Raw genomic sequence first — 12,741 nt, 5'->3', positions numbered from 1 at the left:
GATAGAGGATGTATTTTATATTTATCAAAACAAGCCATCAGGAAACGTTTTGATACCTTCAGATGTAAAATAATATCAACGTACATTATCATCAAAGTTAGTCATTTATTATTTTTTAAAATAGTTACTTAACTATAGAAGTTCTAGAGTGATTTCCGATAATTCAGGAAAAAAAAAATGCACAAAAAACAAATAAGTCAGAAAAACATAAAAAAAATTACTATGAAAAACAGAAGAAAAAAAATGTCTAAAAAACAGAAGAAAAAAAAAAAAAAAAAAAAATCAGAAAATAACTGATTTTTTTCCAAGTGAATGCAATACACTTCCATACTTGCAGTATCTATTTATGAAATATATCAGTCTCGATGTGTACGTTTATTCTCATTACATTTTTTTTTATATAGAATTAATTCATCAAAAAGGTGTCAACTTAATTTTAGTCAGAAAGTTTCTTTTTTTATTTATTTAATAAATTAATTCATTTCAATACATTTTTGCGTTGAAATTTAGGCTTTTAATTTCTATTAAGGATTTCTTCAATGGACACTTGGTTGCAGTGCTGAGGTAGTTACTCAAAACAGTCATTTATTACCATACTAGTTATTCATTACTTCTGTAAAATGTAGTGAAATTACTAGTTACTGAAAATCAACTATTTAGACAACTTTTCTGCATAGCGTTTATGGATTTATTTCTACTTTAATAATCCCACAATGAGGAAATTCAGTTGTTACAGTAGCAAACAAATAAAAATAAAAGGTAAATACACAATAAATACCAAGTAAATATTCATAAATATAAATGCGATAAGTGGAAGCTTTGCGGAAAGAAAAAACATGTTTTTCATGCAATTTTTTGGGTTAAATTCTAAAAATGTCCTCATTACTTTCTTTTAACTGTATGGAGGAATTTTTTTTACAGTATTAAACTATTGTAATTTACATATTAAAAAAAAAAAAAAATAGTACAACAGTTGTGTAAAATATAGACTTAAAGAGATGATCGTAGAAAAGCAACAGTTTTTATTGGATGGGGAAACATGAGGAAGAAGGCTGTAGTCGTTCCCGTCCATCGGACAGATAAACCTTTATTTCTGTCATCTGAAGGAATCTTTCATCTCCAAAGCTTTAATTAACAGTTTTCCTCAGTTTAGTCATGATTGGAGCTGAGAATGGAGCAGGTTGAGACTCAACCAGCTGGAAGAGAAGAAGAAATTTAAATTAAGTTTTGAGAGAAATGCACAAAAAAAAAAACCAAACTGTAACATCTACAATAACAGGCTCGTCCTCACAGCTCCACGTCTGCATACTAGTCCAATTAAGAACTTTTACTGTAATCAGGCAGATGCTAACTACATGTAATATAAAACGTATTTTAATATAATACATACTACTGAAAAGAAATAATTAATACTTTACTTACACTTGAAAAAACTTGTCATTTTTCTGCCAACGGAGTTTATTGTGAGAGTTTGTCTGTTATTTCTTTTTTAATTGTAACGTCCTACGACAAAAGGACTTATGGGTAATTCCCTTTATCCAAGTCTGCTTGCATGCAGGTTGGGCGGAGCTAACACACGCTACGTACGATTGGGACACCTTACGCACTCGCACACTTCAGCGGGAGGGCACAGGTGTGGGTATTGGGATACAGCCATAGTTTATGCCCTAAGGCGTAAAATCATTCTAAATAGTCTCGTTAATATGAATTTTTAATAAAAAGGTGCACATATTTTTTTATTGGTAATACATTAAACAAATTTTTTTTGTATGCATTTCCACTACAGGTATTCTTTAACAGGATAGAATGTTGTTCTTACAGGCAGTGGCACGGACCGGGGTTTCCGTGGCGGAGGAAAAGGCAGCGACAATAGAGGCGAAGACCACGTTGGGCTTCTGAGCGGCGTCGATGGCCACGTGGAGTCCCTTGGACTGGTAGTAGTCCACCAGAGGCACCGTCTGCCGGTGGTAGGCGTCCAGGCGGGAGCACAGAGTCGTCTCGTTGTCATCGCTGCGGCGCATCAACGGCTCACCGGTCACCTGAGGACACGTCGTAGGCAGGGTTGGGGTCAATTATGATTACAATTGCGTAATTAAATACAATTATAATTGTAATCGTAATTGAAAAAAATATTTTGCTGTTGTAAACGAAATGGAGTTCAAATAATTGACTTTGTAATTAACATGAAAATTCTATAAAAATACAATGTAATTGAATGTAAAACTGGTCAATCGTGTTATAGTTCTGTCTTACACATACGTAGTTAATAATTACTAAAACCCGTTTCATATAAAGTATTCCTTTCAGTTCTCTTGAGGATTATTTTACTATTTCAAAATATAAATCTAGGACATCCACACTAAAAATATTAATACCAATATTTTCATTGATTAGGAAGTCTAACACAGTAACGGATGAAAAACTTTTCTGTATTTTGCAGATTATTTAAGACATGGGTCAAACTGACCCGTTATTATTAAGAGATGCTAACAGAAAGCTAACACAAGAGATAGGTTACGTTTTATGGGCTTATTAATTAAAGAATCAGTAAATGTGATTGTAATTGAACTTTATTAATTGAGAACATCATTGTAATTGATTTAGGGGGAAAATAATAATAATTGAAGACGTAATTGTAAGTTAAAAATGTAATTGACTCCAACCCTGGTAGGCGGGGCTAAATATGAAGAGGGATGAAACACTTACGTCATCTTTCATGGGTTCTTTGGGGGGGTTGAACTCCTCGTGGTAGGAGCGTCCACTGGGCTGATGGATTAGTCTGAGGAAGAGAAACAGTGAGAGGACGTAGAGCATTTCTGAATCCCACTCCCTCCTTGTCCGACTACAACATTTTGCTTAGAAAACTAAAACTTCTATAGAGCGTAATGACGGAACGAATCAGTGATACTAGTGATCGGCCGATGTTCGGCTGATTTTTGTGGGTTTAACGTGTATCGGCCGATGCGGGCTGCTGCGTTCGCCGTGGGTCCAAATGCCTCGTCTATAAAACTGCTTGCCAGTGTGGCTGTATGTATCTTTCATACAGTAGCCGTTATAGGACTAAGTAATGCCAACGTTGTTCCATGGCTGGAGGTTTGGACTCACCATGGTGAATATTTGTGCAATAGTGTGTCATTTTAATTATGCTTAAATATTTATTTTTAGAATTTGTTGTTTTTTTTTTTTTACTTGTTCTACAACACCTGTTTTTAATAGTCATTAAATATTTTTTACTTGTCGTTTTAACTCACCTTTGTTAATTTTTATGATGTAAATTGAGGGAGCAAAGGTAGTATTGGCTCCAAATATCAGCTCAAGAAAATCGGCAGTCCGTATCGGTCATCGGCTAAGGATGATGGGGAAAAAAACCGGCATCGGCCCTAAAAAAACCCACATCAGTCTATCCCTAGTAAATACATGTTAATAAATGGCTGTAAAAACCCAGGAATGATGTTGAGACGTTGACTGAACTCAGAGGGAGGAACAAACAGAAGGATGCATGATGTCCAGCTGATTGGAAAAGTTTAACTGTGGAGAACATGCAAGTGTGATGCTATTGCTCGTAAATCTTCACGTTAAGGTTTAACTGACAGATCAGTCAAAGTTCACACAGAGAAACCTCAGCATAGCTGGAAATTCAGATTAATCAGATCTTTGTTTTGTTTGAACAAACCGTTGGTTCCCACCTGCCACAGATCCTGCGCACCAGCAGTGAGTCTTCCACAGCGAACTCGATCACTGAGTCCAGCTTCTCCTGCCTTTTGTCCAACAGATCATCGAGCTGAAAGAAGAACAACGCGCATCCATTACACACGTCAACTGATGATCATCTCAATGAATCCGAGGATACTTCAACATCGAGTCGATCGATTTCCCAGAAACATTCAGATCTTAGACTACGACAGCGTATTAGGGCCACATTAAAATAAAAAGAAATCTGAGCACTACGAGAATAAAGTTGGAATATTTAGAAAACAGTTGTAATTTTCTAAGAATCTTTAAATAATTCCCAAAATATTACAACTTTAATCTAAAAAAATTACGACTTTAGTCTAAAAACATTACGACTTTAAAAATATTGTGACTTTAATATAAAAATATTACTACTTTACTCTGGTGGTGAGTATATTTCTTTTTATTTTAATGTGGCCATAATACGCTGTCATTAATTCCTCTTTAGGTTTTCTAAAGACATTTTGTTGGGTTTTTTCCTTTTTATTACAAACTTTATATTTTGAATGCACTTTCAGATGACTTGTTGTAATTGGCACTATATAAATAAAGTTGAATTGTAGCATTTTATACATGTTTTCAGTATTTTGTGTACTTGCGTCCTGCATTAAAAGGACAAAGGTTTGTTTTTGATGTTTTGAGTTTTACAGTAAAAGCTGACTCACCATCTCGGCCTGTTTGACCGTTCGTGGGAATCCGTCCAACAGGAAACCTTTCCTACAGGCTGAAGAGTCCAAGTTGTTCTCGATGAGCTCCACGACCATCTTATCGCTGACCTGTGACAGAAAAGCACTCATTTTATTCAGCAACGCCCCTCGGTGGCGTGTGAAGGGTTAACATTCCAGCGCACAGTAGCATCAGCGACGGACCAATCCTAAGTCATTTCCACCGTGTCTATTTGAGGCCGTGTCAGATGTAAAGGTCACGTGAACCCAAACAAACAGCAGACATCAAAGGCCTCGACCACAGAGTCATCAAAGGGAGAACACAAAGATGGTGGGAAATGTTTGAGAGGAAACTTTACCAGTTTTCCAGAGTCCATGGTTTCCTTCAGCCTCTTCCCAAGCTCAGAGCCCGAGGCCACCATCGCCCTCAGCATGTCCCCCGTGGCCAGGTGACAAACACAGTATTTCTCTGCCAGTCGAGGAGCCTGCAGGGGGACAGGAAGTGGTCTCTAAATCTATAATAACGGGCATTTAAAGGCTACCTGTCACATCAATCGTGTTTTATAAATTTACAATAAAATAAAGCTTGCTCGTTCAAAATTTACCGTAAAAATAAGGTTTTTTTTTTTTAATTCAGTTTCATACCTTAACATGCAACTTACACACACACTGTTTATTACGACAGACTCCTGCCACAGGGCAGACCGTGACTCTTTCTGAGGAGCAGTAATTTGTAAGTGACAAACATCACCTGACTTAACCTCTAGTACAATACACATGCTATTGATTGAGCTAGCAATTAAGCAAAACGCATGAAATTACACCAATAAAACATACACAATGACAGAGAAATACACAAAATGATAATAAAAACACAAACAATGACTAAAAACAAAACACAAAGCTATTACAAAAATGAACAAAACCAAAATAGAATTAAACGAATACAACTCTAAACACAAAATGACAACAAAAATACAGATTATATAGAAAAATACACAGAACTCCTCCAAAAAAAAACATACATTATACAGAAAAACGCAGAAAGTGACAAAATGGCAAATTTATGCATGCTTGTTTCCCTTATAACTGTTTTTTCCTCTGAGTTACTTTTACATTAAATTTATGCTTCTTATTAGTGAGTAAAATTAAATCATTAGAACAGATTGATCACGTATTTCCCTTGTTTTTTATTAATTCAAATTAAAAAGTTGTGCAATTATAAATTAAAACACAAAATAAAAGACAAAAACAAATCGTAAAAGCAGAGCTAATGTGTACGTGTCAGGTGCAGTGACAAAAGCCACTTGGGTATAAAAATTAAACATTAATAGGAATAATTAGAGTAAAGTTAAGTATTAATGACACACACATTATTATTATTATTATTTAAGAGCTTTATTTCCGCGCGGTGTTTTAGAGGAACAATGTTTAATTTGAGGTAAGAGCTCTCCAGGTGAGTTAGCATTAGCATTAGCTCGGGCTAGCCTCAGCCATGCGCTTCAAACATACTTCGCTGCTAACAGCTAAAGCTAACAGCTCACCTGAGTGCCTTTCCCGGCTCCTGGAGGTCCCAGCAGGATGGCACGGATTCCCTCCTGCACGTCGGACACAGCGTCCTTCAGCTTGGTGGTGGGAGCCATGACAGCAGCGGGACACACCGCGGAGGAAAGTTTTCCGAAGTCGGTCAGAGGAGGCTCCGGCACTTCGGCAGAGTTCAGCGTCGAGGAAGAAACACTGCTGCGCTACCTAACATGACAGGCACAAGGCCCGCCTCTTGCTCAATTAACACCGCCTCCGATTGGCTGTATCAGTGGACCTGTCAGTTCATTGGACGAAATTCTCATCTCAGTATGAAACATGCGAACAAAACTGTAATAAAATAAAATAAAATAAAATAAAATAAAATAAAATAAAATAAAATAAAATAAAATAAAATAAAATAAAATAAAATAAAATAAAATAAAACAAACACTGCTACTCTGAAAAAAGGAGAAAGCGGTTAAATGGATAAAATAAAAATAAAATAAACCTGAAAAAAAGAACCAATCCGGTCAGAAATTCAGAGAAAGAAAAAAAAGCCATTTACCTTATTATTTGACACCATAAAAGGAAGTAATTTAGCCACTTTTAGTATTGTATTCACACATCTATCAATCAATCAATCTATGAATCAAGCTATCACTATATCTATCTACAGTGCCGTGAAAAAGTATTTGCACCCTTCCTTATTCCCTTATTTTATTTTATTTTTTGCATATTTATCACACTTAAATCTTCTGGATTAAAAAAACAATTTTAATATCTCAAAAAGAGCAGGTGAGTCACAAAGGATAAAATAAAATAAAACTGCATTAACTTTATTATTGTTCAACAATTCTAGATATGCAACATATACAGGAATCGGGAAGGAAGTAAATACTTCTTCACGACAATGTGTGATCTATATGTTGTAATCTCAGATCACTGAAACAGGAAGCTTCGTTCTGTATTTATCTTGAGGAACTTGAGTTTGGTCAATCATTTCTGTCGTTGACTCGCTGATGGTCACAGTCACACGGCTGGAAAATGAAGGAAGATAATGGCGATGTTCTCTACTCTGACGTGAAGTTCACAAAGAACAAGAAGAAAGCCAAAGGTGAGTTTGTCCATCCATCCATTCATCCAACCATCCATCCATCTCTTTGATCGCTGCTTTGCAGAGACAGATGTATCAAAAGTGGACACCACCACCTATGCTGAAGTCAACTTCAGGAAACCCCAGCAGAACCCAGAACCACCCGGTAGGTGATGTCCTCAAACCTCCCTTTAATTTGGTTTTGTTTGTTTCATTTGTTTTTTACCTGTTTTTTATTTTTTATCTCACTCTGTGTAAGCTCACCTTCCTGACAATAACAACATTTTTACATTAATTAGAAATGAGCCACAAACAACAGGAACAATGATATTTATCGATAGAATTCTAGAAATGAACTTAATACAAAGTGATAGGGTTAGGGTTAGGGGTAGCGATTTAAGAAAATGAGCCTGAGAAAACCTAGAAAAGAGAAATTACACCAAAAAAGAAAGAGAAACAGATGCTTTTTAAAACATCAGCTGTTTTCTATCTCACTGTAACATTAGCTTTACATCTGACAGTTACAGTAATAACAAGCATTTACCAGGGTTAGGGTGAGCCAACGTCATGTGGTCAAAGAGATTTAGAGTAGACAAGAGGAAGTTTTATCTTTATAAAGAGGAAGAATGGTAGTTATCTCTCTCTTATGCAGCCTGTGTGAACTGTTATATTAGATAAAATCATAGATCAACTAATCAAACATAAATTACTCCAAAAAGAAATTAAAAAGGTTAAAATTGCTGTTTGTTTTCATCTCCACCATAAAATATTGTACTATAGTTGTTATTTGTTACCATGGTTTCTAATGTATATGTGTCTATGCATCCGTGTCAGTGACTCCTGTGTTGTAAATGTGATAATAACGTACTACTGATAATAACGTACTACTGATAATAACGTACTACTGATAATAACGTACTACTCACGCTAACGTACTACTCACGCTAACGTACTACTCAAGCTAACGTACGACTCACTCTAACGTACGACTCACTCTAACGTACGACTCACTCTAACGTATACAACTCACGCTAACGTACTACTCAAGCTAACGTACGACTCACTCTAACGTATACAACTCACCCTAACGTATACAACTCACGCTAACGTACTACTCACGTTAACGTACTACTCACGCTAACGTACTACTCACGCTAACGTACTACTCACGCTAACGTACTACTCAAGCTAGCGTACGACTCACTCTAACGTACTACTCACCCTAACGTATACAACTCACGCCAATGTACTACTCACTCTAACGTACGACTCACTCTAACGTATACAACTCACGCTAACGTACTACTCAAGCTAACGTACGACTCACTCTAACGTACGACTCACTCTAACGTATACAACTCACCCTAATGTATACAACTCACCCTAACGTATACTACTCACGCTAACGTACTACTCACGCTAACGTACTACTCACGCTAACGTACTACTCACGCTAACTGAACCTGCTGTCTTTATCACTGACAAAAATGAAAATAATTGAAGAATATTAGAATAAAACACTAAATATCAGTGGTTTTATTTGTTGACATATTGAGTGGATCAACTTTAAAGATGTTTAGTTTTACAGAAAGGTTTTAATGAGTTGTTTTTAAGTCCCGATGTTTCCCATTTCAGCTGATTCCCAGCGTGTGAAACCCAGCCCAGGGTCAAAGGTCAGAGTGGAGAGAGCTGTCCTGGTCATTGTTGGTTTTCTCCTGATCGCTGCAGGCGTTGCTCTCGGTGTGATCAGTGAGTTGGTTGATATTGTTATTAATGATTAGTTACGGTAATGTGCTTTTAAGCAGTTTTGTGTCTTTTATTCAGCGTTTGAATACATGAAGACCAAAGAGACGCTGAGGAGTGAGAAAGTAAAGTGGGAAGCAGATAAAGCCAACCTCACAGGTGACACACCATAAACTGTTCACCTTTAATGATCTCCTTAGGGCTTTAAAAATGAGCTTTTTCCCACAGACACACTCTCCAAGGTGAAAAGCTGCCCCACAGCAAGTCCACCTGTATGTCCGACAATTCCTAAAGAAAACCGTGAGTTTTTTCTGCTTATGATTCAAACTGGGTCCTAAAGGGCTGCAGTCGTGCACGTCTCAGCTGTCCTTTTTACACAGCTGGATTTTATGAATGAGACGTGCTCGTTCTCATTAAGGCATTTGACATTTTTTCTCCAGTTTTTAAACCTTACCTTCATTTTTTGGCATTTTAATTTATTTTTCCCTTTTTATACCTTAAAAACACCTTAATTTTTTGATGTTTGAATAATATATATATATTTTTATGTCTTACTTGCATTTTTTGTAGTTTTAAATTATTTTTTCCCTTTTCATGTCTTAAAAACACCTCAATTTTTTGCCGTTTGAAAATGTTTCTACAGTTTTTAAGCCTTACTACTACTGTATACCTCAATTTTTTATGTTTTAGTTTATTTATTAAAAAATCTGCAGAACAAACAGGAACCACGAATGTTATATATAATAATGAATAAGAACATCTGCTGTGGTTTAGAGGAGACGTGCTTCCGCTGTGACCGAGGATGGAAACTGAACAAAAGAAAGTGTTATTACTTCTCTAAGGATCGTCTCTCATGGAATGAAAGCAAAGTGATGTGCATGAATCAAAGTGGAAACCTGGTTAAGATCACCAGCAAAGACGAACAGGTACAAAAACACACCAGTTTCCACCAGGGATGGGGTCTATTATACTTTCTTAATTTCAATTATCCATGTTTAATTACTTAATTGATTATTTTTCCCCTGAAAGTCAATTAAAATTATGTTCTCAATTACTAAAGTTAAATTACAATTGAAATAAATAAGCCCATGAAACATAACTTTCCTCTTGTGTTAGCTTTCTGTTAGCATCTCTAATGATAACGGGTCAGTTTGTCTTAAATCATCTGTAAAATACACTAAAAAATATTATTTATCGTCTATTTTATTTTTCATTTGTTGGTTAAATTGTTAGGGTTCCTAAACTATGAAATTATTGGTATTCATATTTTTGGTGTGGGCGTTTAGCCTTGTATACGGTATTTTATCTAACAGATAAGAAACATATTTTAATAATTGTTAACTACATATGTGTAAGTATAGAACTATAACATGGTTCCGTAGTTTTGCGTTAAATTCAATTAAAACAGTTTTTTCAATTATGACAATTATAATTAGGTCATAATTGTTGTTAATGTACAATTACAATTGTAATTGACCCCAACCCTGGTTTCTACTCTCATTAATGACAATGACATCATCTTTAACTCTTCAGGGTTTTTATGTCATTCTATCTATGCATCGTTTTTCCCACGAGGACGAGAAGGGTTGTCGACTTTTCTCTGATGTTGGAACAGAAAGAAGTCGTTTATGAAACGTTCCCACAAAGCTGGGAGCATGAAACTGTCTAAAATATGACGAGTGCCTGCACGTTATTAGATTTAACTGAACTTCACTAGTCCGCTGGCCAATGACAAATGTGGTTTAACAATAAAAATAAAGAATATTAAATACCAGCGTCCATATGTTTGTCCTTATTAAGATGAACTATGACTATAACATAATAAGATCATTAAAATGAGATGAAAATATACGTGTCACAGAGGTGAAGTGTTGAAGATGCAGACAATAACGTAAAGGGTCATTTCATGTCATTTCAAAGAATTTTCAGGACTTCGGTCACAATAAATTCTGAATTTTTTTTTACCAATTGTTCCATTATTATTGAATATTCACACTGCAAATTTTTAGCTTGATCGTATGAAAATATTTTGAGATATGAATAATTTAGTGTGATTTTATTCCATTTTTAGCTTCCAATATCTCAGGAACTACAGTACGTAGCAAACTAAAATATGGTACAGTAATACAGCTCCACCCACTCTATCAGAATATATAAAAACATCTGCTATACATCACATCTGGTGGACATGCCAGCTCCTCAAAGTTGGGAAAAAAGTGTGTGTGTGTGTGTTTGGGTCTTCAGTAAACTACTGAACATATGTCTCAGCTCCCTGTAGTGTGATCAGCTTAGAGCTATGAACATAGACTGTTCACATCACCAATGATTAGTCACAGATATGCATTGGTTCTTGTGTGACACGCCTCTTAATATAAGAAAATTGACTTTTCATTGGCCCATAACTGCATGTGGGAATGGAAGAAAATAAATCTGATCTGTTTTCATTTATAGTATAAATATTAGTCTTTCTTGGGACATGAAACTGTTTTTCTTTATGTGACATAGAATGAATGTAAAGTCCATTCATTGTGCATCTTATCACTGAATTAATTTGAGAATCCTTGATTCCGTTTGTTTTGAACGAGTGTGTTTAAAACTAACAAAGCTAAATTTCACTTTCACATGTTTAGACATTTCTGGCAAACAAACTGAAAACAGAAATGAAAGAAAATGAGGACAAGTTCTGGATCGGACTGACAGACGCAGCTAAAGAAGGCGAATGGCGTTGGGTTGACGGGTCAAAGCTGAATGAAGATCCCAGGTGTGGCTGATGTGTAAACATCTGGATCTGTGCTTGGTTTTTACTTCTTTGTGCTCAGTCTGTAATGTTTGTTCTATGTCAGATACTGGAGTGGAAACGAACCTGACAACTGGAAAGGGGAGAATAACGAACACCCGGAAGGAGAAAACTGTGTGAGGATGGGAGAGAAAGGCCAAACTACAATTTTGGAGAGTTGGTTTGATCAATTTTGCAAAACTCCTCATAAAAGGATCTGTGAAAAAGCAGCAGAAAGTGGAAAACGATCCAGTGTGTGTGTGTCTGAAACACGTGTAAAGTAGACATGGGCAACTGATGGACTAGAACAGAGGTTCTCAACTGGTCTCATACTGGGACCCACATTTTGTCATGGTCATTAAATGTTTTTTTTTTTAAGAATTCGACCAACCAAAGTTAGTATTTTAAAAAATAGCTTATATATAAAGTCTTTTTTAAAACATAAATCCATATATTTTTCTGCGCAACATGTGCCTGTCAAATGAAAAGTATCTTTCAAAATAAAAGACAAGTCCATTATGAGAGACATTAAGTATTTATTTTTGACCAGCTGTTTCTGACCCACCGTGTACAGGTCCGTGACCCACTTTTGGGTCCCGACCCACCAGTTGAGAATCCCTGGACTAGAAAGTAAACGCAAAAAATGACTCCAAAATAGCACGAAATAGAAGAAAAAAATACACAAAACCACAAAAACAAAACCCAAGAGAAATACACAAAATTAAATCAAAATACAAAACAACAAAAATACACATTACAGAAATTTCCCCAAAATTTGCCAGAATTCTGCAGGGGTAATTTGTGAGAATTTTGCAATTTAATTCACTGTAAATAACCTAGCACTGCAACCTTCATATTTTATTTTTAAGTTTTATATAATGATTTACACAAAGTCCTGTTTTTGCTGTATTTTTTTTTTTTTCACTTTGAGTAAAATCTTCCTGTGGGCCAAACTAGATGCTCTGATGGACCACACTTGGCCCACGGACCTTGAGTTTGACATATGTGATCTAAACGTTGAAATGAATGTTGATAATTTGACCCTCAGATCACATTTTGTGGCCCTGCTGTAATAAAAGTTTACATTTCTGGTCTAAAGTGTGATTTAAGTTTAAGTTTTTAAAATATTTTAAGTGTTGTCTAATTTTACTGCAGTTCTTTTTCATCTTTGTCATTTATTCTCTGCTAAAGAACATATTTGGGGAATT

At 35.7% G+C, this 12,741-nt stretch overlaps 2 protein-coding genes across 2 annotated transcripts; one reads left to right on the top strand and one right to left on the bottom strand.

Moving 5' to 3' along the window:
- Window positions 1-1,055: 1,055 nt before the first annotated feature.
- On the bottom strand, window positions 1,056-6,151 carry ak2 (adenylate kinase 2). The gene is made up of 7 exons (XM_028461149.1): window positions 5,942-6,151; window positions 4,757-4,882; window positions 4,398-4,508; window positions 3,687-3,781; window positions 2,707-2,779; window positions 1,820-2,039; window positions 1,056-1,196 (listed from the first exon to the last, which is right to left on the bottom strand). The coding sequence occupies exons 1-7, from the start codon at window positions 6,038-6,040 to the stop codon at window positions 1,189-1,191; spliced, it is 732 nt and encodes a 243-aa protein (XP_028316950.1). The 5' UTR covers window positions 6,041-6,151; the 3' UTR covers window positions 1,056-1,188.
- A 732-nt stretch (window positions 6,152-6,883) lies between these two features.
- On the top strand, window positions 6,884-12,149 carry LOC114472342 (CD209 antigen-like protein E). Its single transcript, XM_028461569.1, has 8 exons — window positions 6,884-7,035; window positions 7,100-7,180; window positions 8,650-8,763; window positions 8,839-8,916; window positions 8,986-9,057; window positions 9,532-9,683; window positions 11,388-11,518; window positions 11,601-12,149. Exons 1-8 carry the CDS (start codon window positions 6,966-6,968, stop codon window positions 11,815-11,817), a joined length of 915 nt encoding a protein of 304 aa, XP_028317370.1. The 5' UTR covers window positions 6,884-6,965; the 3' UTR covers window positions 11,818-12,149.
- Window positions 12,150-12,741: the final 592 nt, after the last annotated feature.

Source organism: Gouania willdenowi, chromosome 11 (genome assembly GCF_900634775.1).
Source record: "Gouania willdenowi chromosome 11, fGouWil2.1, whole genome shotgun sequence".
Lineage (NCBI taxonomy): Eukaryota > Metazoa > Chordata > Actinopteri > Blenniiformes > Gobiesocidae > Gouania > Gouania willdenowi.
This window is presented reverse-complemented; position numbering and strand designations above follow the sequence as displayed.

Excerpts from the sequence above, each read along its gene's own strand:
- LOC114472342 (XM_028461569.1), top strand. The coding sequence starts at position 6,966 with ATGAAGGAAGATAATGGCGATGTTCTCTACTCTGACGTGAAGTTCACA. Across the intron at positions 8,764-8,838 it reads CGTTGCTCTCGGTGTGATCA|CGTTTGAATACATGAAGACC; the intron begins GTGAGTTGGTTG and ends TCTTTTATTCAG. Across the intron at positions 9,684-11,387 it reads TCACCAGCAAAGACGAACAG|ACATTTCTGGCAAACAAACT; the intron begins GTACAAAAACAC and ends TCACATGTTTAG.
- ak2 (XM_028461149.1), bottom strand. The coding sequence starts at position 6,040 with ATGGCTCCCACCACCAAGCTGAAGGACGCTGTGTCCGACGTGCAGGAG. Across the intron at positions 4,509-4,756 it reads CCATGGACTCTGGAAAACTG|GTCAGCGATAAGATGGTCGT; the intron begins GTAAAGTTTCCT and ends TTTCTGTCACAG. Across the intron at positions 2,780-3,686 it reads GTGCGCAGGATCTGTGGCAG|ACTAATCCATCAGCCCAGTG; the intron begins GTGGGAACCAAC and ends TCTCTTCCTCAG.